The 24,444-nt window shown below is 42.0% G+C and overlaps 1 protein-coding gene across 1 annotated transcript; it reads left to right on the top strand.

Annotated features, from left to right (window-relative positions):
• The first annotated feature begins 544 nt into the window (after nucleotides 1-544).
• LOC126214959 (uncharacterized) lies at nucleotides 545-2,663 on the top strand. The gene has a single exon (XM_049941594.1). The coding sequence runs from the start codon at nucleotides 545-547 to the stop codon at nucleotides 2,315-2,317; it is 1,773 nt and encodes a 590-aa protein (XP_049797551.1). The 3' UTR covers nucleotides 2,318-2,663.
• Nucleotides 2,664-24,444: the final 21,781 nt, after the last annotated feature.

Below are 24,444 nucleotides of genomic sequence, written 5' to 3'. Positions count from 1 at the left end.
CACATCCATAACTCCATCACGACATGTCTCCTCCAACTGTCGATGAATTTCAATTGGTTTCACACCATGCAAATTCAGAAAACGAATGATTGCACACTGTTCAAGTAACGAAAACGTCGCCATTTTAAGTATTTAAAACAGTTCTCATTCTCGCCGCTGGCGGTAAAATTCCATCTGCCGTACGGTGCTGCCATCTCTGGGACGTATTGACAATGAACGCGGCCTCATTTTAAAACAATGCGCATGTTTCCATCTCTTTCCAGTCCGGAGAAAAAAAATCGGAGGCCTTAGAACTTGAATGCACCTCGTACTACCACTCCTGCCGGTCTACAGGTTGTTACGTACAATTTTACTTAAAGACATTGTTACCTTTTGTATTGCTCAGTTTGTGATCAACCTTAGCCTTCATCCTTGTAAGTCCACCCATCCGTCTGCTTCATTTGTTTGGTACTGGTATATATTTCCCTTTTATCGGCTTGGGAGTTTCATATTTAACTATTGTCAACAGGAATTCTAGGAGCCCAGCACTTCTCCTGCCTCCAGTATGGGAGTCGACGGGCTGTCGAAATACGCCAGAGATCATAACCTCTACCAGGTGGTGAACATGCGGACCGTTGCCAACGACTTCAGGAGCAGAAACACAGGCGAGCCTGTGGTTGCCGTGGACGGGCCTCAGTGTGCTTGGTACTTGTACAGGAAGCTTGGATCTCTTCATGGCGGGCAGTACAAGGAGTTCCGGGAAAGGTGTGAGCAGGTCGTCAAGCAGTTCCAGGGAATAGGTTTAAGCTTACATTTCGTCTTCGATGGGGCTCCAGTGGAAGAGAAAATTTCAACGTGGGTGAAGAGAAGAGAGGATAAGGCAAAGGAAATCAGCAAATTCTTTGCAAAATTGCGTACAGCGCAAGCCAAGGGGTATCTCAGCTGTGGATTCAGGATCTTACCTGAAGCTGTAATACCCAGTGCATCGGTCTTTTTCAAGCACCTTGGCTGTCAGGTGTGTTTGTCTACAACTGACTGCGACACTGAACTGGCACAGTTCGCAGCCACCAACGCGTGCTGCGTTGGTGTACTGTCCGACGATTCAGATTTCCTGATATACAGTGGTGTACCTTGCGTCTTCACCTTTACTGGTCTGCAGATCGGCAAGAAAGTGAGGGCATTGCGTTTCCAGTCGACCATGATCGCCTCACATCTCGGCATAGTGGTTGATAACTTCCCAGCTTTTGCGTGTTTTGTGGGCAACGACATCGTCAGCAAGAAGGCTTTAAAGAAGCCGCACAGAAACCTGAGACGGATGTATGGGTCCAAGGTCGTAATAGAACTCGTAGCACAGTTGTTGAAGGGAACGCCGAAGGGTGATGTCAGCAGAATGTGTGAGGTGGCTGTCGGTAAGAGTGGTAGGAAAGCTCAGAAACTGGAGAAATTGGTCCAGGAAAGTGTTTATAGTTACCAGTATCACGTGGGGGTGTCAATGACAGCTAAAAATGACCCCAGATGGGGTGCAGTGCTCCAACGCGTAAAAGCCAGACATATGTCCTGTGAGATTCCCCGGAACATCTTCACAGTGATGAATTGCCGCCTCATGCGATTTGGCGACGCACTTGAGGATCTGTCCATAAGTCGCCCTAACTTTCCTCCAACTTTTCTGGCTCTGCGAGCCATGCGATCCAGGATGTACACAGTGCTCTTGTGGAATAGCGGTAATGGACCATTCCGAGTGACCGAGTATATATTGACTAAATTAGGGCAGGTGCGTAAAGAGACTGTGGTGGTCCAGAAAACACTGCCAGAAGAAGTCCACCACCCAGACCCCTTAGAACTGTGGTCAGGCCCGAAGGATCACCGTTGGTGTACCTTCAATTGGGTGATATCGCCGACCAAAGACCTCTCTGTTTTTCGGGCACTGTCTCCACAGTACCTGGTCGTACCCACAGCGGCGCTCTTTTACTTGTACCACGAGGCCCAAATCCTAACAAGGGACGAGTTGAGGATTTTTGTGATTGTTGCTGTGTCTGTGAAAAGTTTGTCTGCGAGACAACTGTCCAGACGTCGCGTCAAAATCCGAACAGAACGCGCCATCTACCTGGCCACGCTCTTCGTGCGCGCCGTCCTCCAAGTCTTGGACGTTGCTGCAGCTTGTGGTTTATCCTTCCCACGGCCAGCTGACTGTCATCTGGATGCCTATTTCGATGGTAAATTTTTTCACCACATCTACCGCAAGTCAGAATCTACCTCTGATCCAAGCGCTCTCACTGAGTGGGATAAGGCACATGAACGCACATTCAGTCGTCTTATGAACATAATACAGCAATGCTAAGTGTTACATATGGCTCATGGGAGTGCCTCACATTTACAAATTTGGTAAATATGCCATGTGCATTCATTTATTTCAAATTTCACTACCCTCTTTTACTTCATCGCCTTGACTTATTGGGTATTCACTTGTCAGCTGTTCGTATGTGTTCTCGCTCTTCTTTTCCCACATTGGTGGAAGAATAATGTTGCAATGACAAGTTACGTGGTATTCATTATTTATATCTATGTTTCACGAAGTGGTGATATGGAATGGTGTTGGTGTGTTTGAGCACTGGGAAGATCAAATATGGAATCGAAAAAATTAACTCATACTTAATATCAAATGTTAATATATAATTATCAAAAGACAGTTTCTAAAGTTAAATGTTTACAACATGAGATGAATACGTGATGGATAAGTTATAATAGGTTCGTTTATTAATATAGGTTTGTTTATTAATAAATAAATCTTCTGCTACAAGTCACGATTTTTCTTTATTTTACTTTTCTCACGACACGTTTCGAGAAATAATTGCCATTTTCAAATGCATTTTTTGTGTGTATTAAGCCATTTCTTTTGATGTTGTCAGTGTGTGTGAGTCTGCTTCATTTCGTTGACTTTTACTGCAATATATAAGAAACACGCGATTTCTTAATTGGGTATCAATTCTTTTTATGAAGTTAGTGGCGAAATTTAGAAGAATTTGTACTTACAGTTTTCTGATGGTCCATTTGTGCAGAGTCTCACACACACTAAATATAACACACAACTTGTTGTACTCTTTACACATCGAAAATATCTTATGTAAACAAAACAGTTACAAAGATCTTCTTACAGGTAGTCCACAGATTATGTGTTTTTGTACAGAGGTTATTCATCTTAACAATTTAGTTCATAAATTACTTATATTCATTTTACAATTGTGCTTATTTCTATGTTTTACTATTTTTATTTAAGTATATTATCGAAACATCTGAAGAAATTCACTTTCAAGTTTCTAATTCAATATTTTATCTTCACATTTTCTGTAATGTGAATATATCTCCAGTTCTTCAAGTAAATCCATTTTGTGTCCTTTATTGAGTCAGTTGAGTACTTTGACATTTTGCTCTATTTTTCCAAATGGGTGTTCTGTATTATGTATGTGTGTTGCTATTGCTGATGTAGTGTGTTTGTTGTGTGTGTATGCTCTAATGTGCTCTGTGTACCTGGTGTTGAAATTTCGGCCTGTTTGTCCCACATAAGTTGGAGCACTCCTGGCATGTTACCTTGTATATTCCAGAGTCTGAATATGGATCATGATTACACTTTATATTATGTATTAGTTTTTGTTGTAGTTTATTAGATGTAGAAAACCCAATTTTTACTTTGTTATTTTTGAAAACATTTGCAATCTTCTTCTATACATTGCCTGTGTATGGGATACTAGATATATAGATTTGTTTCTCTCTTTTTCTTCTGTGGTGCAGTTTGTACCTGGGTTTTTCTTCACTTTGTCTACGAATGTGTCAACCATGGAAGCATTGTAACCATTGGCAACGGCAATCTTTTTCACTGTATTTGTTGCTCCTTGCATATTTTCTTGGTTCAATGGTATTTTTTTTTTGCCCTATTCAGCATTGACCTGTATGCTGCCTGTTTATGGATATTTGGGTGAAATGAGGTTGCAGGGACTGTGATGTCAGTCATTGTGTTTTTCCTATAAATTTTGAATGTGCATGTGTTGCCGTATCTTGTAATATTTAGGTCTAGAAAGTTGTTACTTTTATTTTGCTCATGTTCCACTGTAAATTTGATTTTCTCATTTAGATTATTCAAATGATTTAGAATGTCTCTGATGTTACATTTTGCAAGCTTAACATTGTCATGAAGACTACTGGACTGGGTCCAATATCTATCCAAAGAATGCTATAGATTACAAACTGCACAGGACTGTTTTCTTAAAACTGCTGTATTACAATTCTTTACCTGTCGTTATTCTTTTCTTGCAGAGGATCATGAGGTTTGTTAACTTCTTTGTATTTATGAAATTATATTGCCCAGTATCCTTGAAGAACATTTTGCACCAGTGAAACATTATCTGAGCTAGAGAAAGAGCTTCTGTAAATCAGGAAATTTAACAATAAGTATATAAATATGAAAATCTATGTTCACTGAACTCCCGTTCAGATTCCAAATTAGCAGGATGATCATCGATACAATGGGATTCAATTTTGTGTTAAAGCTACTTCTGCTTTTTCGACAAAATATCTCGAAGTATTATAAATGTAAATATCAAATCTGTTAGGACCTAAATCATATCATTCCACAATTTGAAGAGCGGTTAATCTCCTGTGATAAGTAAAGTAATTGTAACGTCTGGCTCAATGAACTCACACAAATCATTAAAAACTAGCAATTATTAAAGATTCGGCAGGATAATGACTGTAAAATTAACGTCTTTTCTCCATATCAAAATACTAATCTCTTTATGTACACTTACATCGAATTCTGTAATTTGTTCTTGATCTTGTTTATTTTGTTTGTATGAAAAAACATAAGGAAATTATAAAGTGTCATGGTCCCATATGTGCTGTGAAATGGTACCCTGAGAAGTGTTGAACCCCATTCTCTAGCTTCAAAGTGTATTTTATCAATATGATTTTTTGTACTGTAATATTAGTCATTATTTACTGAAGGCCATAATTTTCTTTGCAGTCATTTTGAAAGCAACTGAAACGACGCATCATAAACTTTTAACAGTAATTTGTTCTATTTATTTTGCCTTGGACCCAGAGCATGCTAGATGTCTTGTAATGATATGGTAAAATAAAGACCATATTGTACCAGAATGCTGCTATAATTGTTAATTGCTGGACGTTTTATATTAGCAATAGGCCAATTTCGGTATTATTGCCACTTGAGGATATCTGCAACCTAACACGCGTTGTAAAAAGTTGTAACATTATAACTAATTACAGTTTCGTTTTACTGAGTGCCTGTACTTACTTCCATTTTGCATCGTGACGATGTCAGTGTCTTATAATGTTACTGTTGCTTAGGTCCTTTCCGACTGCAGTAAAGTTATTAGATATTTGTCTTAATGACTATTAATTGCTGTTCTTCACAGATGTAAGTTGGGTCTTCTATCGTTTGTATATACTGTTGTGGTTTCGATAGCTACAATTGACAGATAATCCTGCCGTGCTATAGGGTTACAATTTGTTTATTCATTTGATACATATCGTAATTATCTATGGCGTGGTATTATATTCTTTGTTATATCATACAGCTCGATTAGGGTTATCCGTAACAAAACAGAAACACAGATGTACACTATGAGATCAAAAGTATCCGGACACCACAAAAAACATACGTTTTTCATATTAGGTGTATTGTGCTGCAACCTGCTGCCAGGTACTCCCTATCAGCGACCTCAGTAGCCATAAGACATCGTGTGAGAGCAGGATGGGGCGCTCTGCGGAACTCAACGGGCTTCGAACGTGGTCAGGTGATTGGGTGTCACTTGCGTCATACGTCTGTACGCGATATTTCCACTCATAAACATCCCTAGGCCCACTGTTACCAAAGTGATAGTGAAGCTGAAACGCGAAAAGACACGTACAGCATAAAAGCGTACAGGCCGACCTCGTCTGTTGATTGACAGAGATCGCCGACAGTTGAAAAGGGCCGTAATGTTCAATAGGCAGACACATATCCAGACCTTTACACAGGAATTCCAAACTGCATCTGGATCCACTGCAAGTACTATGACAGGCGAGAGGTAGATTTTGTGGTCGAGCGGCTGCTCATAAGCCACATATCACGCCGGTAAATGCCAAACGACGCCTCGCTTGGTGTAAGGAGCGTAAGCATTAGACGATTGAACAGTGGTAAAACATTGTGTCGAGTGACGAATCACAGTGCACAATGTGACGAGCCTATGACAGGGTGTGGGTATGGCGAATTCCCGGTGAACGTCATCTGCCAGCGTGTGTACAGCCGACAGTAGAGTTCGGATGCAGTGGTGTTATGGTGTGGTCGTGTTTTTCGTGGAGGGGATCGCACCCCTTGTTGTTTGGCGTGGCATTATTACAGCACAGGCCTACAATGATGTCGTAAGCACCTTCTTTCTTCCCACTATTGAAGAGCTATTCGGGGATGGTGACTGCATCTTTCAACACGATCGAGCACCTCTTCATAATGCACTGACTGTGGTGGAGTGGTTACACGACAATAACATCCCTACTTCGTGTCAACCTCTACCGACCTACATCGATACAGCATTCGGTGATGAATGGGCTGCCATTTCCCGAGAAACCTTCGAGCACTTGAATGAAAGTACGCCTGCGAGAGTGAAGCTGTCATCAAAGCTAAGGGTGTGCCAACAGCATTACAGATGACGAGCCTCACGAACTTGTAAGTCATTTTCAGTCAGATGCCGCGATACTTTTGTTTACACATCGGAAAATGTGTTGTATCAGTACCCTAGAGTAAATGCCTAAAATAATTTTATAGCTCATTTAAAATTAATTGTGACTTTTCACGTTTGGATCACTAGAGGGGATGTAACGTGCATCGTTTTCCTTTCAATTCTTTGTCCAAAGGGGATAATCAGGCTGCTAGCTTGTTGATGTACAGAATATCTAACAGTAAATCGGTACTTATACAGGGTGGACCATTAACGGTGACCGGGCCAAATATCTCACGTAATAAGCGTCAAACGAAAAAACTACAAAAAACGATACTTGTCTAGCTTGAAGGGGAAACCAGATGGCGCTATGGTTGGCCCGCTACATGGCGCTGCCATAGATCAAACGAATATCAACTGCATTATTCTAAATAGGAACCCCTACTTTTTATTACATATTCGCGTAGTGCGTAAAGAAATATGGATGTTTTATTTAGTTGGACCACTTTTTTCGCATTGTGATAGATGGCGCTGTAATAGTCACAAACATACAGCTCACAATTTTAGACATACGGTTGGTAACAGGTAGGTTTTTTAAATTAAAATACAGAACGTAGGTACGTTTAAACACTTTATTTCTGTTGTTCCAATGTGATACATGTGCCTTTGAGAACTTATCATTTCTGAGAACGCATGCTGTTACAGCGTGGCAAAAAATGGTTCAAATGGCTCTGAGCACTATGGGACTTAACATCTGAGGTCATCAGTCCCCTAGAACTGAGAACTACTTAAAACTAACTAACCTAAGGACATGACACACATCCATGCCCGAGGCAGGATTCTAACCTCCGACCGTAGAGGTCGCACGGTACCAGACTGAAGCGTCTAAAACCACTCGGTCACACCGGCCGGCTGTTACAGCGTGATTACCTGTAAGTACCACATTATTGCAATAAATGCTCAAAATGATGTCCGTCAACCTCAATGCATACGGCAATACGTGTAACGACATTACTCTCAACAGCGAATAGTTCCCCTTCTGTAATGTTCGCACGTGCATTAACAATGCCCTGACGTATGTTGTCCGGCGTTGTTGGTCGATCACGATAGCAAATATCCTTCAACTTCCCCACAAAAAAAAATCCTGGGACGTCAGATCCGCTGAACATGCGGGCCATTGTATGGTTCTTCGACGACCAATCCACCTATCATGAAATATGCTATTCAATACCGCTTCAACCTCACGCGAGCTATGTGCCGGACATCCATCATGTTGGAAGTACATCGCCATTCTGTCATGGAGTGAAACATCTTGTAGTAACATCCGTAGAACATTACGTAGAAAATCAGCATACATTGCACCATTTAGACTTCCGTCGATAAAATGGTGGCCAATTATCTTTCCTCCCATAATGCCGCACCATACATTAACCCGCCAAGGTCGCTGATGATCCAATTGTTGCAGCCATCGTGGATTGTCCGTTGCCTAATAGTGCATATTATGCAGGTTTACGTTACCGCTGTTGGTGAATGACGCTTCCTCGCTGAATAGGACGCCTGCAAAAAATCTGTCATTGTCCCGTAATTTCTCTTGTGCCCAGTGGCAGAACTGTACACGACGTTCAAAGTCGTCGCCATGCAATTCCTGGTGCATGGAAATACGGTACGGGTGCAACTGATGGTGATGTAGCATTCTCAACACCGACGTTTTTCAGATTCCCGATTCTCGCGCAATTTGTCTGCTACTGATGTACGGATTAGCTGCGACAGCAGCTGAAACACATGCTTGGGCATCATCATTTGTTGCAGGTCGTGGTTGACGTTTCACATGTGGCTGAACACTTCCTGTTTCCTTAAAGAACGTAACTATCCGGCAAACGGTCCGGACACTTGGATGATGTCGTCCAGGATACCGAGCAGCATACATAACACACACCCGTTGGGCATTTTGATCGAAATAGCCATACATTAACACGATATAGACCTTTTCCGCAATTGGTAAACGGTCCATTTTAACACGGGTAATGTATCACGAAGCAAATACCGTCCGCACTGGCGGAATGTTACGTGAAACCACGTACTTATACGTTTGTGACTATTACAGGACCATCTATCACAAAGCGAAAAAAGTGGTTCAACTAAAACATTCATATTTCTTTACGTACTACACGATTATGAAATAAAAAATTGGGGTTCCTATTTTAAAAAACGCAGTTGATATCCGTCTGACCCATGGCAGCGCCATCTAGCGGGCCAACCATAGCGCCATCTGGTTTCCCCCTTCAAGCTAGACGAGTTTCGTTCTTTGTAGTTTTTTCGTTTGATGCTTATTTCGTGAGAAATTTGGTTCGGTCACTATCAATGGACCACCCTGTATATACTGCTCTAAAACTGTATACGTTTTTCCCCTCAGTACCATTATGTCGATAGTGTTTTTCGATATATCGACGGCCGCAACTATACTTTAAATATGGGTACATCGGAATCCCAATATAGAAATAGTGCAGTTATTACACAAACAGTTTGCAGTTATCAGTTTTGTCTGGGTGCTTTTTGGATCTGGCGGAGTAGCAGGTGTCCGTACGATGCGCGTAGATAATCTTACATTCACTACATTCGAGTCTATGAATTTCTGACTGCGTCGTGGTTTTGTTTTGTGGGTTTTATGTCATACTATTACCACTACATTGTTACATGTGCGACGCTATGTTTACGAAAATTACTGGATATTCTATCTGACGCTGCACCGTAATACAACAAAACAATGTACCTCGCCCTTTCAGGGTCCATTTCAAGTGTCTATGTGATGTCTCGATCTATTTTGACGTTTTTATTTCGTAATTTATAGCGAGTATCTATGTCCCTCGTAAAATTACAATTTTTGAGGCTGCCACAAGTTCATTAAAATGTTATACTGTTCGAATCATCAATTTGTTTTTCTTTTTTCAAGTTAATTTCCGTCTTTCAAAATACCGTACTGACTGGGAGACTAATATCGTTTTCATCAATGGACTTGAAGTCAGCGGAGGTACTGCTTACGCCTATATTTTTTCCATCAGTACAATTACTGCGATTTTTATAGAAATATTTGATGTTACACAACAAGATTTATGTAATAGTTCATTACGAACTGGCTTCGGCTTCATAGACCATCGTCAGATAATTTAATACCACACAGATAGTCCACATAACTTCAGTAAGAATTTATAGCTGTCCAAAGATAGTGACATTTTGTGACCTTTTTTTAGTCATCAGTCTTCCGACTGGTTTGATGCTGCCCGCCACGAATTTCTCTCCTGTGTCAACCTCTTCATCTCAGAATAGCACTTGCTGTGCACCGAGGTACTCAACTATTTGCCGGATGTATTTCAATCTCTGTCTTCCTCTACAGTTTTTGCCCGCTACAGCTCCCTCTAGTGCCATGGAAGTCATTCCCTGATGCCTTAACAGACGTCCTATCATCCTGTCCCTTCTCCTTGTCATTGTTTCGCACATATTCCTTTCCACTACGATTTTGCTCAGAACCTCCTCATTCCTTATCAGTCCACCAAATTTTCAACATTCGTCTGTAGCACAATATCTTAAATGCTTCGATTCACTTCTGCTCCGATTTCCCCACAGTCCTTCTTTCACTGCCATATAATGCTGTACTCCAAACGTAAATTCTAAAAAATCTCTTCCTCAAATTGAGCCGTATGTTTGATAATAGTAGAATTCTATTGGCCAGGAATGTTCTTTTTGCTAATGCTAGTCTCCTTTTGATGTCCTCCTTGCTTCGTCCGTCATTCGTTATTTTGCTGACTAGGTAGTAAAATTCCTTAACTTCATCTACTTGATGAAAGGAGAAAATATAAAATTCCGTAAATGAAGCAGGCAAAAAGGAATCGAAACGTCTCAAAAATGAGATCGACAGGAAGTGCAAAATGGCTAAGCAGGGATGGCTAGAGGACAAATGTAAGGATGTAGAAGCTTGTCTGACTAGGGATAAGATAGATACTGCCTACAGGAAAATTAAAGAGACCTTTGGAGAGAAGAGATCCACTTGTATGAATATCAAGAGCTCAGATGGCAACCCAGTTCTAAGCAAAGAAGGGAAGGCAGAAAGGTGGAAGGAGTATATGGAGGGTTTATACAAGGGCGATGTGCTTGAGGACAATATTATGGAAATGGAAGAGCATGTAGATGAAGACGAAATGGGAGATAGGATACTGCGTGAAGAGTTTGATAGAGCACTGAAAGACCTGAGTCGAAACAAGGCCCCGGGAGTAGACAACATTCCATTAGAACTACTGATGGCCTTGGGAGAGCCAGTCATGACAAAACTCTACCATTTGGTGAGCAAGATGTATGAGACAGGCGAAATACCCTCAGACTTCAAGAAGAATATAATTATTCCAATACCAAAGAAAGCAGGTGTTGACAGATGTGAAAATTACCGAACTATCAGTTTAATAAGTCATAGCTGCAAAATACTAACGCGAATTCTTTACAGACGAATGGAAAAACTGGTAGAAGCGGACCTCGGGGAAGATCAGTTTGGATTCCGTAGAAATGTTGGAACACGTGAGGCAATACTAACCTTACGACTTATCTTAGAAGAAAGATTAAGAAAAGGCAAACCTACGTTTCTAGCATTTGTAGACTTAGAGAAAGGTTTGACAATGTTAACTGGAATACTCTCTTTCAAATTCTGAAGGTGGCAAGGGTAAAATACAGGGAGCGAAAGGCTATTTACAATTTGTACAGAAACCAGATGGCAGTTATAAGAGTCGAGGGGCATGAAAGGTAAGCAGTGGTTGGGAAAGGAGTGAGACAGGGTTGTAGCCTCTCCCCGATGTTATTCTATCTGTATATGGAGCAAGCAGTAAAGGAAACAAAAGAAAAATTCGGAGTAGGTATTAAAATTCATGGAGAAGAAGTAAAAACTTTGAGGTTCGCCGATGACATTGTAATTCTGTCAGAGACAGCAAAGGACTTGGAAGAGCAGTTGAACGGAATGGACAGTGTCTTGAAAGGAGGATATAAGATGATCATCAACAAAAGCAAAACGAGGATAATGGAATGTAGTCAAATTAAATCGGGTGATGCTGAGGGAATTAGGTTAGGAAATGAGACACTTAAAGTAGTAAAGGACTTTTGCTATTTAGGGAGTAAAGTAACTGATGATGGTCGAAGTAGAGAGGATATAAAATGTAGACTGGCAATGGCAAGGAAAGCGTTTCTGAAGAAGAGAAATTTGTCAACATCGATTATAGATTTAAGTGTCAGGAAGTCGTTTCTGAAAGTATTTGTATGGAGTGTAGCCATGTATGGAAGCGAAACATGGACGATAAATAGTTTGGACAAGAAGAGAATAGAAGCTTTCGAAATGTGGTGCTACAGAAGAATGCTGAAGATAAGGTGGGTAGATCACATAACTAATGAGGAGGTATTGAATAGGATTGGGGAGAAGAGAAGTTTGTGGCACAACTTGACTAGAAGAAGGGATCGGTTGGCAGGACATGTTTTGAGGCATCAAGGGATCACAAATTTAGCATTGGAGGCAGCGTGGAGGGTAAAAATCGTAGAGGGAGACCAAGAGATGAATACACTAAGCAGATTCAGAAGGATGTAGGTTGCAGTAGGTACTGGGAGATGAAGAAGCTTGCACAGGATAGAGTAGCATGGAGAGCTGCATCAAACCAGTCTCAGGACTGAAGACCACAACAACAACAACAACATCTACTTCGTTACAATCAATCTTGATGTTAAGTTTCCTGCTTTCCTCGTTTCTGCTGCTTCTAATTACTTTCGTCTCTCTTCGATTTACTCCATATTCTTTATTCATTAGACTGTTCATTCCATTCTGCAAATCATGTAATTCTTCTTCACTTTCACTCAGGATTGGAATGTCATCAGCGAATCTTATCACTGAAATCCTTTCACGTTACATTTTAATTCCACTCCTGAGCCTTTCTTTTATTTACATCACTGCTTCTTCAATGTAAAGATTCAACAGTAGGTGCGAAAGACTACATCCCCGTCTAACACACTTTTTAATCCGAGCGCATCGTTCTTGGTCTTCTACCCTTATTATTCCCTACTGGCTCTTGTACATATTATATATTACCCGTCTCTCCCTGCAGCTTACCCCCGTTTTTCTCAGAATTTCAAATATTCAAATATCTTGCACCATTTAGTCTTGCTTCCATTACCAACCGTAACTTCAGAATTCGCTCTCTATTGCCGTAACACGCCCTAGAGCAAAACCGATCGTCATCTAACTCACCCTTAATTTTCTTTCCATCCTTCTGTGTATTCTTCTTGTAGGTGAGTTTGATGCTTGAGCTGTTAAGCTGATTGTGCGATAATTCTCGACTTGTCAGCTCTTGAAATCTCCGAAATTGTATGCATGATATTTTTCCGAAACTCCGATGGTATGTGCCAGACTCATACACCTACACACTGAAGAGAATTATCGTTTTGTTGCCACTTCCCCCAATGATTTTAGAAATTCTAATCGAATGTTATGTATCGCTTCTGCCTTATTTGATCTCAAGTCCTGTAAAGCTCTCCTCAATTCTGATTCTGACAGTGGATCGCCGACCTCTTCTGAATCGACTCCTGTTTCTTCTTTTACCACGACAAATCTTTCACTAATAGGGGCCTTCAATACTCGTTCCACCTATCCGCTCTCTCCTTTGTATTTAACAGTGGCATTCACGTTGCACTCTTAACGTTAACACCCTCGCTTTTAATTTCACCGCAGATTGTTTTGAGTTCCCTATATGCGGAGCCAGTCCTTCCGACAATCATTTCTTTACCGATTTCTTCAAATTTTTCATGTAGCCATCTCGTGTTAGCTTCCCTGCACTTCCTGCTTATCTCATTCAGCAACTACTTATATTTCTATATTCCCGCACTTCCCTGAAGATTTTTGTATTTCCTTCTTTCATCGATCAACTGAAGTATTTCAAATGTTACCCATAGTTTCTTTGCAGTTACCTTCTTTGCACTTATGTCTTTCATTCCAGCTTACGTGATTACCCTTTTTAGAGACGTCCATTCCTCTTCAGCTGTTCTGCCTACTGAGCTGTTCCCTATTGCTGTATCTCTACCCTTGGAGAATTTCAAGCGTATCTCGCCATTCCTTAGTACTTCCGTATCCCACATCTTTGCGACTTGATTCTCGCTGACAAATCTCTTAAACTTCAGCCTACTCTTTATTGCTACTAATTGTGCTGCTCCTGGGTACGCCTTACATTCCAGTATCTGATTTCGCAATCCCTGTTTGACCATGATGTAACCTAACTGAAATATTCCCATATTTCCAAGTACACCTCCTGCTCTTGTGATTCTTGAACAAAGTATTCGCTATTACTAGTTGAAGTTTATTACAGAACTCAATTAGTCTTTCGCCCCCTCATTTCATTTCCCAAGCCCATATTTGTTCCAATCCTTTCCCTACAACTGAATTCCAGTCTCCCATAACTATTAGATTTTCATTTCCCCTTTTTTTTTTTTGTTCATCAGTCTACTGACTGGTTTGATGCGGCCCGCCACGAATTCCTTTCCTGTGCGAACGTCTTCATCTCAGAGCAGCACTTGCAACCTAAGTCCTCAATTATTTGCTTGACGTATTCCAATCTCTGTCTTCCTCTACAGTTTTTGCCCTCTACAGTTCCCTCTAGTACCACGAGAGTCATTCCCTCATGTCTTAGCAGATGTCCTATCATCCTGTCCCTTCTCCTTATCAGTGTTTTCCACATATTCCTTTCCTCTCCGATTCTGCGTAGAACCTCCTCATTATTTACCTTATCAGTCCACGTAATTTTCAACATTCGTCTATAGTACCACATCTCAAATGCTTCGATTCTCTTCTGCTCCGGTTTTCCCACAGTCCATGTTTCACTACCTTACAATGTTGCACTCCAGACGTACATCCTCAGAAATTTCTTCCTCAAATTAAGGCCGGTATTTGATATTAGTAGACTTCTCTTGGCCAGGAATGCCTTTTTTGCCATTGCGAGTCTGCTTTTGATGTCCTCCTTGCTCCGACCGTCATTGGTTATTTTACTGCCTAGGTAGCAGAATTCCTTAACTTCATTGACTTCGTGACCATCAATCCTGATGTTAAGTTTCTCGCTGTTCTCATTTCTACTACTTCTCATTACCTTCGTCTTTCTCCGATTTACTCTCAAACCACACTGTGTACTCATTAGACTGTTCATTCCGTTGAGCAGATCATTTAATTGCCGGCCGAAGTGGCCATGCGGTTAAAGGCGCTGCAGTCTGGAACCACAAGACCGCTACGGTCGCAGGTTCGAATCCTGCCTCGGGCATGGATGTTTGTGATGTTCTTAGGTTAGTTAGGTTTAACTAGTTCTAAGTTCTAGGGGACTAATGACCTCAGCAGTTGAGTCCCATAGTGCTCAGAGCCATTTGAACCATTTCATTTAATTCTTCTTCACTTTCACTCATGATAGCAATGTCATCAGCGAATCGTATCATTGATATCCTTTCACCTTGTATTTTAATTCCACTCCTGAACCTTTCTTTTATTTCCATCATTGCTTCCTCGATGTACAGATTGAAGAGTAGGGCGAAAGGCTACAGCCTTGTCTTACACCCTTCTTAATACGAGCACTTCTTTCTTGATCGTCCACTCTTATTATTCCCTCTTGGTTGTTGTACATATTGTATATGATCCGTGTCTCCCTATAGCTTAACCCTACTTTTTTCAGAATCTCGAACAGCTTGCACCATTTTATATTGTCGAACGCTTTTTCCAGGTCGACAAATCGTATGAACGTGTCTTGATTTTTCTTTAGCCTTGCTTCCATTATTAGCCGTAACGTCAGAATTGCCTCTCTCATCCCTTTACTTTTCGTAAAGCCAAACTGATCGTCACCTAGCGCATTCTCAATTTTCTTTTCCATTCTTCTGTATATTATTCTTGTAAGCAGCTTCGATGCATGAGCTGTTAAGCTGATTGTGCGATAATTCTCGCACTTGTCAGCTCTTGCCGTCTTCGGAATTGTGTGGATGATGCTTTTCCGAAAGTCAGATGGTATATCGCTAGACTCATATATTCTACACACCAACGTGAATAGTCGTTTTGTTGCCACTTCTCCGTTTACGCACCGTATTACCTTTTCAATATCCACATGTACTTTCTCTATCTCTTCATCTTCAGCTTGCGACGTTGGCCTGTATACCTCAACTATCGTTGTCAGTGTTGCTATCGAGCCGGTGAGACCATCCCTATCACTGAACTAATTAACTTTTTATACCTGGAATTCACAGCCATGTAGAACTTCATAAAAGACATCACATTTACGCCAGTGACTGTAACACTTTCTTTATTTCACGATTGCAGTTTCGGCCTTAGGCCATTATCAAGTGAAGATGTTATGGCTATTAAGCCATGTCAGCCTAAAGTGAGCTGACACATATGTTGTTGCCATTACTATTAAATACACCGGTGACACTATGTAAGAGCATCCCCAGTGTATTTAATAGTAATGACAACGACATATAAATGTGTCAGCTCATTAGGTTGATAGGCCTAATACCCATAACATCTTCACTTGATAATGGCAGAAGACCGAAACTGCAATCGTGAAATAAAGAATGTGTTACAGTCTCTGGCGTAAACATGATGTCTTTTATATCACTGAACTGTTCACAGTAACACACGCTCTGCCCTACCTTCCTATTCATAACGAATCCTACTTCAGTTATACCATTTCCCGCTGCTGATGATATTACCCTATACCCATCTGACCATAAATCCGTGTCTTCTTTCCGTTTCAGTGCACTGACCCATACCATATGTAGACTGAGCCTTTGCATTTCCATTTTCAGTTTTTGTAACTTCCCTAGCACGTTCAAGCTTCTATCAATCCACGCCCCGTCTCATTCAAGGTCATCCTCTCGTCGGTTATTCAGTCTCTTTCCCATAGTCACCTACCCCTTTGCAGTTCCCTCCCGGACATCCGGATGGGGATCTATATGGGAATCTTTTGCCACTGGAGAAATCATCGTGACACTTTTTCAATTACAGGCCACACGCCCTGCAGATACACATTACGAGGTGCATTTAAGTTCTAAGGCCTCCGATTTTTTTTCTAATTAACTACTCACCCGAAATCGATTAAACTGGCGTTACTTCTCGACGTAATCGCCCTGCAGACGTACACATTTTTCACAACGCTGACGCCATGATTCCATGGCAGCGGCGAAGGCGTCTTTAGGAGTCTGTTTTGACCGCTGGAAAATCGCTGAGGCAATAGCAGTACGGCTGGTGAATGTGCGGCCACGGAGAGTCTCTTTCATTGTTGGAAAAAGCCAAAAGTCACTAGGAGCCAGGTCAGGTGAGTAGGGAGCATGAGGAATCACTTCAAAGTTGTTATCACGAAGAAACTGTTGCGTAACATTAGCTCGATGTGCGGGTGCGTGGTCTCGGTGAAACAGCACACGCGCAGCCCTTCCCGGACGTTTTTGTTGCAGTGCAGGAAGGAATTTGTTCTTCAAAACATTTTCGTAGGATGCACCTGTTACCGTAGTGCCCTTTGCAACGCAATGGGTAAGGATTACGCCCTCGCTGTCCCAGAACATGGACACCATCATTTTTTCAGCACTGGCGGTTACCCGAAATTTTTTTGGTGGCGGTGAATCTGTGTGCTTCCATTGAGCTGACTGGCGCTTTGTTTCTGGATTGAAAAATGACATCCACGTCTCATCCATTGTCACAACCGACGAAAAGAAAGTCCCATTCGTGCTGTCGTTGCGCGTCAACATTGCTCGGCAACGTGCCACATGGGCAGCCGTGTGGTCGTCTGTCAGCATTCGTGGCATCCACCTGGATGACACTTTTCGCATTTTCAGGTCGTCATGCAGGATTGTGTGCACAGAACCCACAGAAATGCCAACTCTGGAGGCGATCTGTTCAACAGTCATTTGGCGATCCCCCAAAACAATTCTCTCCACTTTCTCGATCATGTCGTCAGACCGGCTTGTGCGAGCCCGAGGTTGTTTCGGTTTCTTGTCACACGATGTTCTGCCGTCATGAAACTGTCGCACCCACGAACGCACTTTCGACACATCCATAACTCCATCACCACATGTCTCCTTCAACTGTCGATGAATTTCAATTGGTTTCACACCACGCAAATTCAGAAAACGAATGATTGCACGCTGTTCAAGTAAGGAAAACGTCGCCATTTTAAGTATTTAAAACAGTTCTCATTCTCGCCGCTAGCGGTAAAATTCCATCTGCCGTACGGTGCTGCCATCTCTGGGATGTATTGACAATGAACGCGGCCTCATTTTAAAACAATGCGCATGTTTCTATCTCTTTCCAGTCCCGAGAAAAAAAATTGGAGGCCTTAGAACTTGAATGCACCTCGTGTGTGTCTTTAACGCAGTAGTTTCCACTGCCTTCTGCATCCTCATGCCGTTGATTATTGCCGATTCTTCCGCCGTTAGGGGCAGTTTCCCACCCCAAGGAGGACAGAGCCCGCTGTCCTCTCCTTCGCCTTCTTTGACAAGGCCGTTGGCAGAATGAAGGTGACTTCCTGCCGGCCGCGGTGGTCTAGCGGTTCTAGGCGCTCAGTCCGGAACCGCGCGACCGCTACGGTCGCAGGTTCGAATCCTGCCTCGGGCATGGATGTGCATGATGTCCTTAGGTTAGTGAGGTTTAAGTAGTTCTAAGTTCTAGGGGACTGATGACCACAGATGTTAAGTCCCATAGTGCTCAGAGCCATTTTGGTGACTTCCTGTGCCATAAGTCTTCCGCCTCCAATAACGATTTAAGCGGTGGCGGGTTTCGAACCTGCGACCGAGGATGTTTTGATCACTAATCAAATGCACTACCCCTAAACAGGAGGTACTATATCGATACAGAAGGACTTAAAAGGAAATCTGAAGAAATAAATCTTATATTACAGTATATTCTAATACTGTACCTTTTCGTCACATTGTTAATGTCAACGTGAATATGTTCTGTCGCCAGTGATTGGGACAGTGCACGATGCTTATCAATCCACGAATAATTTTCCAGAAATGACTTTTAACCGAGAAAACATTTATTATAATATTGTGAATTATGACTATATGGTGAAATAACAACAATATGTTTTATTATTTTATAACGAGTTTCCTACAAAGAATAACCACATAACAAAAGGTAATACCACTAAAAGAGTGTGTTGGCTTTGTATTGTCTGTGGAATTCTTCCTTCTTATGTTCTTCTTCTCCGCGTTGAATGAAGCGGATGACATCGAAGATAAGCACAGGTCTGTTCTTTTGAATATTGTAAAATGTAGTCAATAGTGGTCAATGGAACATATAACGTAAAATTTACAAAATGGAATTCTAGCGTACGGACTTTCAATTGTAACTAAATAACCAACTATGAATGTTTTAAATTTAGTGTACGCAGCAGTCCAGACTGTGATTTGTTTGCCGCCATTACGTGAGCGTCTGGAGCGAATATTTTAAACTGCAGAAATAATCAGACACTAATTCTTTCAATCGATATTACAATATTTGAATTCTGAGGACAAGAACCCGCAGGAATTTATTAGTTTTCTATTGTAAAAGTGAAGGTAACATTCAGTAGAACAATCCTAAACTTTACATGTGAAATAATTTTATGGCTGGTGCGTAAGATTAATTTTTCCAAAACAAATTCATCAGTGACTTATAGAAATATTTACGACACCAGTGTTGTTACTGGTAGAGGTGGTGGTGTGACATATTAGTTATTTGGTGGATACATTTTAATATCAAGTATGGAATTATTCAAACTCGTTATAGTCGGGCTCAGCAGCACATAAATAAGGATTATCAGAGTTTATTTATTTCTTTCAAATACTACTGTTATTCTTGCTGCTACATTTTCATTTGTTTTATAATAACACTTACACACCACAACAACAACAATAAACAGAACTCCAAAGCAGCCATTACAACATTCACCAGTTTGTCCATATGATTTAGCAGCCAGTGGAATTACTGACCTGTAGAACGTTTTCGGATTATACATTCACGTATAGTTTCAGTATTTACATATTCCGTAAAATAAAATTTATTTGTTCAGATTTTCTTTAGGCCTTACATTGTGGTTGTTTTTTGTATCGATATACTCGTAAAATGTCACTTATATTTGTACATCAATCGCTGTACAGCTGTAAATCCTCGCTGAGCTATGTATACTATGTGTTTAGTATTATGGTATCTGACGATGTCCCAAGAAGCTGAAAGTCAGTTCATATCGAACTTTAAATAAATATTATCGTGGAACTTTGATAATTTGAATTCAAGTTATTCATATGCCTACGTTCCTCCAAGAACCGACGGAATATTCCATAATTATTAAGAAATATTTGAATATGACTCATCTTTTTCTTTTCGTTTATGAAGTACAAAAAAACTGAGGAATAACGCTCATATTTTCACTCTGCTCAGTACAGTTCTGCACCTCACTATGCAAAAAATTGTAAATGAGCCACATTAATACACCACTGCTCACTTATAGGTCATTGTGGCCAATGGAAAAATTGAGAGAGAACGTCATTAACTGCTGACTACACAGTTGCGCGCCTTACCGATCTACATCTAACGGTTATAATTAAACTTTCCCTATTTAACACATTATAACACGGAAACTAATTACCGTAGGAGTATCAAAATTGGTAGCATTAATGTCCAGAATATGGGGCGCATGATTTCCATGCATCACAGCGCCATGGTCCAGTTTCAACTATGGCCACCAGGTGCCATCATCAGTCATCGTGGTTCACAGTCTCACACACTTGACGAGTTACAGGGCAGTTGTTGACGTGTCAACATGACCTTGGACAAAAGGAGCAGGGCATTATTGGTGAAGCACTGTTATCAAAACAACAGCAATGCTGCAGCTGCACTTCGACAATATCGCCAGCTGAAAGGATTTTGGAAGGGTCCTCTTCCTCCACCTGTTGTGCGGAGCACGATGAAGTTTGAATCAACTGCAGAACTGGGTCCCACTGCCTTGATCCCCCTCACCCCCTGGTTGCTCCACTCCTCTCCAACCCCCACCCTCTGCCGCACCTTCACTGTTGTGTCCCCCCCCACCCACCCACCCTCCATCTCTACACCCTTCATCTTCTTTCCCAGGGTGGCTTCTGTCAACTCCCCCTCCCGAGTGATGCCCTCTCTCCCTCCATTTAACCCTACTATCCACTCTGATCCTCACCCCCCCTCCTTTCCTTTGTCCTTTTCCCGGGCTCCCTTTTCCCCTCCTCCCTCTCCATCCTGTTTTTTTTCGCCTACCCTCTCTCTGCCTCCCTTCTCTCCACCGAGACCTTTTGCGTTTTCCTTCCTCTGCCTTTCCCCATTCCTTTTCAGGTCTGCCCTGCTCCCCCCTTCATCGTCCCCCAACCACGCCTTTCGTTTTTCCTGTCCTCTCCCCCCTTTTTCTTCCCCCTCATGTGTCCAGAACCCCCCTCCCATCTGCCCTTGCCTGTGGAGTGTCCTCTTTGTACTGACCTTTTAGTGCTGTGTTCCCAGTGATTATTGTGTGTTGGTGCGTCTTTTCCAAAGTGTTGCAAAATGGACATCATGCTGTCACAGGGTGCAATCTTTTATACCTCTTGCAAACAGAATCCAGACTGTCACCGTTATTTTTTTAATTGTCTGTCTACTTTTTTCCTTGTCTGCTTCCTGTGTATTTTAGTATCATCTCCCACCTATAGTTTTATGTTTTAACCTTCCACAATTTTCCGCCATTTTACATTTTATGTCACTGTTTTATCGCCTGTTTGTATTGTATCTTATCTTCTTCTATTTTAAGAATTCTGCAGGCTGAAGAGCAGCGTACTAAGCTGCTGCCAGCCCGCCCCCTTTGGGGGCGTCAAATTCCAATAGATGGGGAAAAAAAACACAACTGGGCGTCCCTCCAGGAAGAGGCCGACGACCGGTTGCACAACAGGTGGTTGATGAAATCGCTGTTGCTATGGCAGACAACGTTGCGCGCAATTCCCGATCTTCAGGCAGTGCGCATGCTGTGTCATGACAGTTGAACATCCCGTGGTCCACTGTACGGAAGGTGCTTGGAACTGTTCTCAAATGGTATCGATACAAGATCCATATCGGACAGCAGCTTGCTGTACGGAAGGTGCTTGGAACTGTTCTCAAATGGTATCGATACAAGATCCATATTGGACAGCAGCTTGCACCACAGGATGCTCAACAACGGGTCGATTTAGCTCTCCACTTTCTCGCAAGGATTGAAGTTGATGAGGGCTCGCACTGGACTGTCCTATGGACAGACGAAAGTCATTTTTGTCAGACGGGTGAGGTGAACACACAGAAGTGTGGAGGTCCTCTGTATGGTGAACCTGTCACTGTATGGTGTGCCTTCGTGGCTACGTTGGTCATTGGCCCTTTTTTTTGTTGAACAGGTTGATGCTCAAGGACCAAACACGTGCTGTTTCGCTGGCCAGCATTACTGCGATATGCAGTTTTCATGTAAGAAGGGACCCCACCACACATCGCTCGTCAAGTTCGCCTGTTTCTCCGAAACACATTTGGAGACGATCGGATTATCAGCCGACCGTTTCCAAATGCTTGGCCTGCCCGATCACCTGGTTGTGGGGCTACCTGAAGGACAGGGTTTACCAGGGGAACAGTCACACATATGCTGATCTGAAGCGCAGCATACCTACAGAGATGCTTCGCTCTGCTGTTGTGAATGAAATCCTGCTCTTTCAGACCCTTCTGGACGCTGATGGGTGTCGTACTGAGTCCCTTTCGTAGCAGTAATGGTACCGACATGACAACCACAAAGGAATTTACATGTTTTACCTACTTTTCTGCATAGTCACCGATGTTCTCAACACATTTCTCCCATCGTGGTACCAGTTTCAATGTGCACTGTTCGTAGAAGTCCGCATTAATGTTTTGACGTTCGTCGTGACGTAACCGAAGTTTTAATGTAAGCTGCAGCATTCACGGTGGACCTATGTCCAGCATAGTCCACCAATAACACACCACGTGTATCACACAACGCTTTTACAAGCACCTTCCTAGAAGACTGAGTCGCTTTGAATTTTTTTCGTACTGTGGATCCAGCACGTTTTCAGACCATAGGAGCATGCCTGTTTTCAGGCGTGTGGTGGTACAGAAAGTCGTATGCTTCTGCGGAGTAACGCGTTATGTGATCCAAGCTTGTGAACATTCACTAGCTCTAGTGGTTCTCTATCAGCTTCTTCGGCACACGAGGAGCACTTATTTTCCAAAATTTCAGCGTTTCATGAATAATGTCGTACATTACGTCATAGGAAAGGTCGAACCGCTGCGATAAAATTGGCAGTTGCACACGCCGGTCGTTCAAACTTGCTGCCTCAATGACTTCGACATTGTGAAGGTCCTAGGCGCTTCAGTCCGGAACCGCGTGGCTGCTACGGTCGCAGGTTCGAATCCTGCCTCGGGCATGGATGTGTGTGACGCCCTTGGGTTAGTTAGGTTTAAGCAGCTCTAAGTCCTGGGTGACTGATGACCTCAGATGATAAGTCCCATAGTGCTCAGAGACATTTGAACCAACCATTGTGAAGGACAGCAGCTGTTACCGACAGACCAGAAGAATGCACAAAGCCCAGGGACAGTGCTACGGTCCATACAGTAGTCCACATACTCGTGAGGCACGTGCCTCTGAATTTCACTCGGCCTGTGCCCTTTGGCCCACAAATACCGAACTACATTAGGCTGCCCTTCACAATTTGACGACAATAACATGCGCGCCATGTTTGTTTCGTAGTTCGGGCTTCTCTCGCTAGAGCTGCAAACAAAACTAAAGTACCCCCTGTTGCACACAATTCAAACTCTATCGTCATGAAATTTGAACATTCCAGCTGCAACACCAGGTGACAGAGAACTTGTTGTGCTTCACTTTCCGAACCTCCCTTGTACCTTTTGGGGGACGTGCTTCAACATACCTGCGTTTACGATTTACTTAGCAAATTTTACTTATTTAAATGTCGTTGTTGATGAAATGCCTAAACTATGGCATCTCTTCATATTGCAGCATATTCGCAGTCCTGAGTGAGCTTAAATGCTTTTGTAAATACTGCTGAGCATTACTGAAATCTGTTCGACCTTTTTTTAGCCAAAAGTAATGATGGCATCATTTATGAAATTAATATTCTTTTGTTGTTTGTTCACAAAATTCAAACGTGATCGTTACTCTAACGTCGGCAACAAAACCAGATCTTCTGAGTGTAGAACTACTAAACCATATTTCATCACGATTCAGAGTTAACTATTTAGGCACATCCATGATCATGAGCCGGTACTTAAGACTTTTGGGTGCCAGTTTCGTTCAAGGCGCCAGTCAATTTGATCACTTTGCCAGTTCTTGCTAATTGTAAAATTTGGCGATTGTTATTAGTGCTCTACTCCAGAAGATTTTGATTTATCAGTTTTTATGAAGCCAGTTTCTAAATCTCTGCATTGCTACACTCCCTTTGCGAGGTTTTTCTTGTAAATAAACTAGTCTAATAGTTCACTAAACGTTCTCGGTCACAACCGAAGCCAGCCTCTCCCTCTCCATCCAAAATACCTGGCCACTTAAGTGCTGGTAAGTACATTGATAATGCTACTGGTGTGTTTCAGTTGTAATCTGTAACATATTTCATTAATTAAAGCAGAATAATGAGAATATTCAGTTCGAATGCCTCATTCCTTTGAAATAAGTCTACAAGATGACCTTGTGTGAACACTGCACAGTAATGT

Source organism: Schistocerca nitens, chromosome 12, assembly GCF_023898315.1.
Source record: "Schistocerca nitens isolate TAMUIC-IGC-003100 chromosome 12, iqSchNite1.1, whole genome shotgun sequence".
In the NCBI taxonomy this organism is placed as follows: Eukaryota; Metazoa; Arthropoda; class Insecta; order Orthoptera; family Acrididae; genus Schistocerca; species Schistocerca nitens.
The sequence above is the reverse complement of the archived record's forward strand: the minus strand, read 5'-3'. Positions and strand labels throughout refer to the sequence as shown.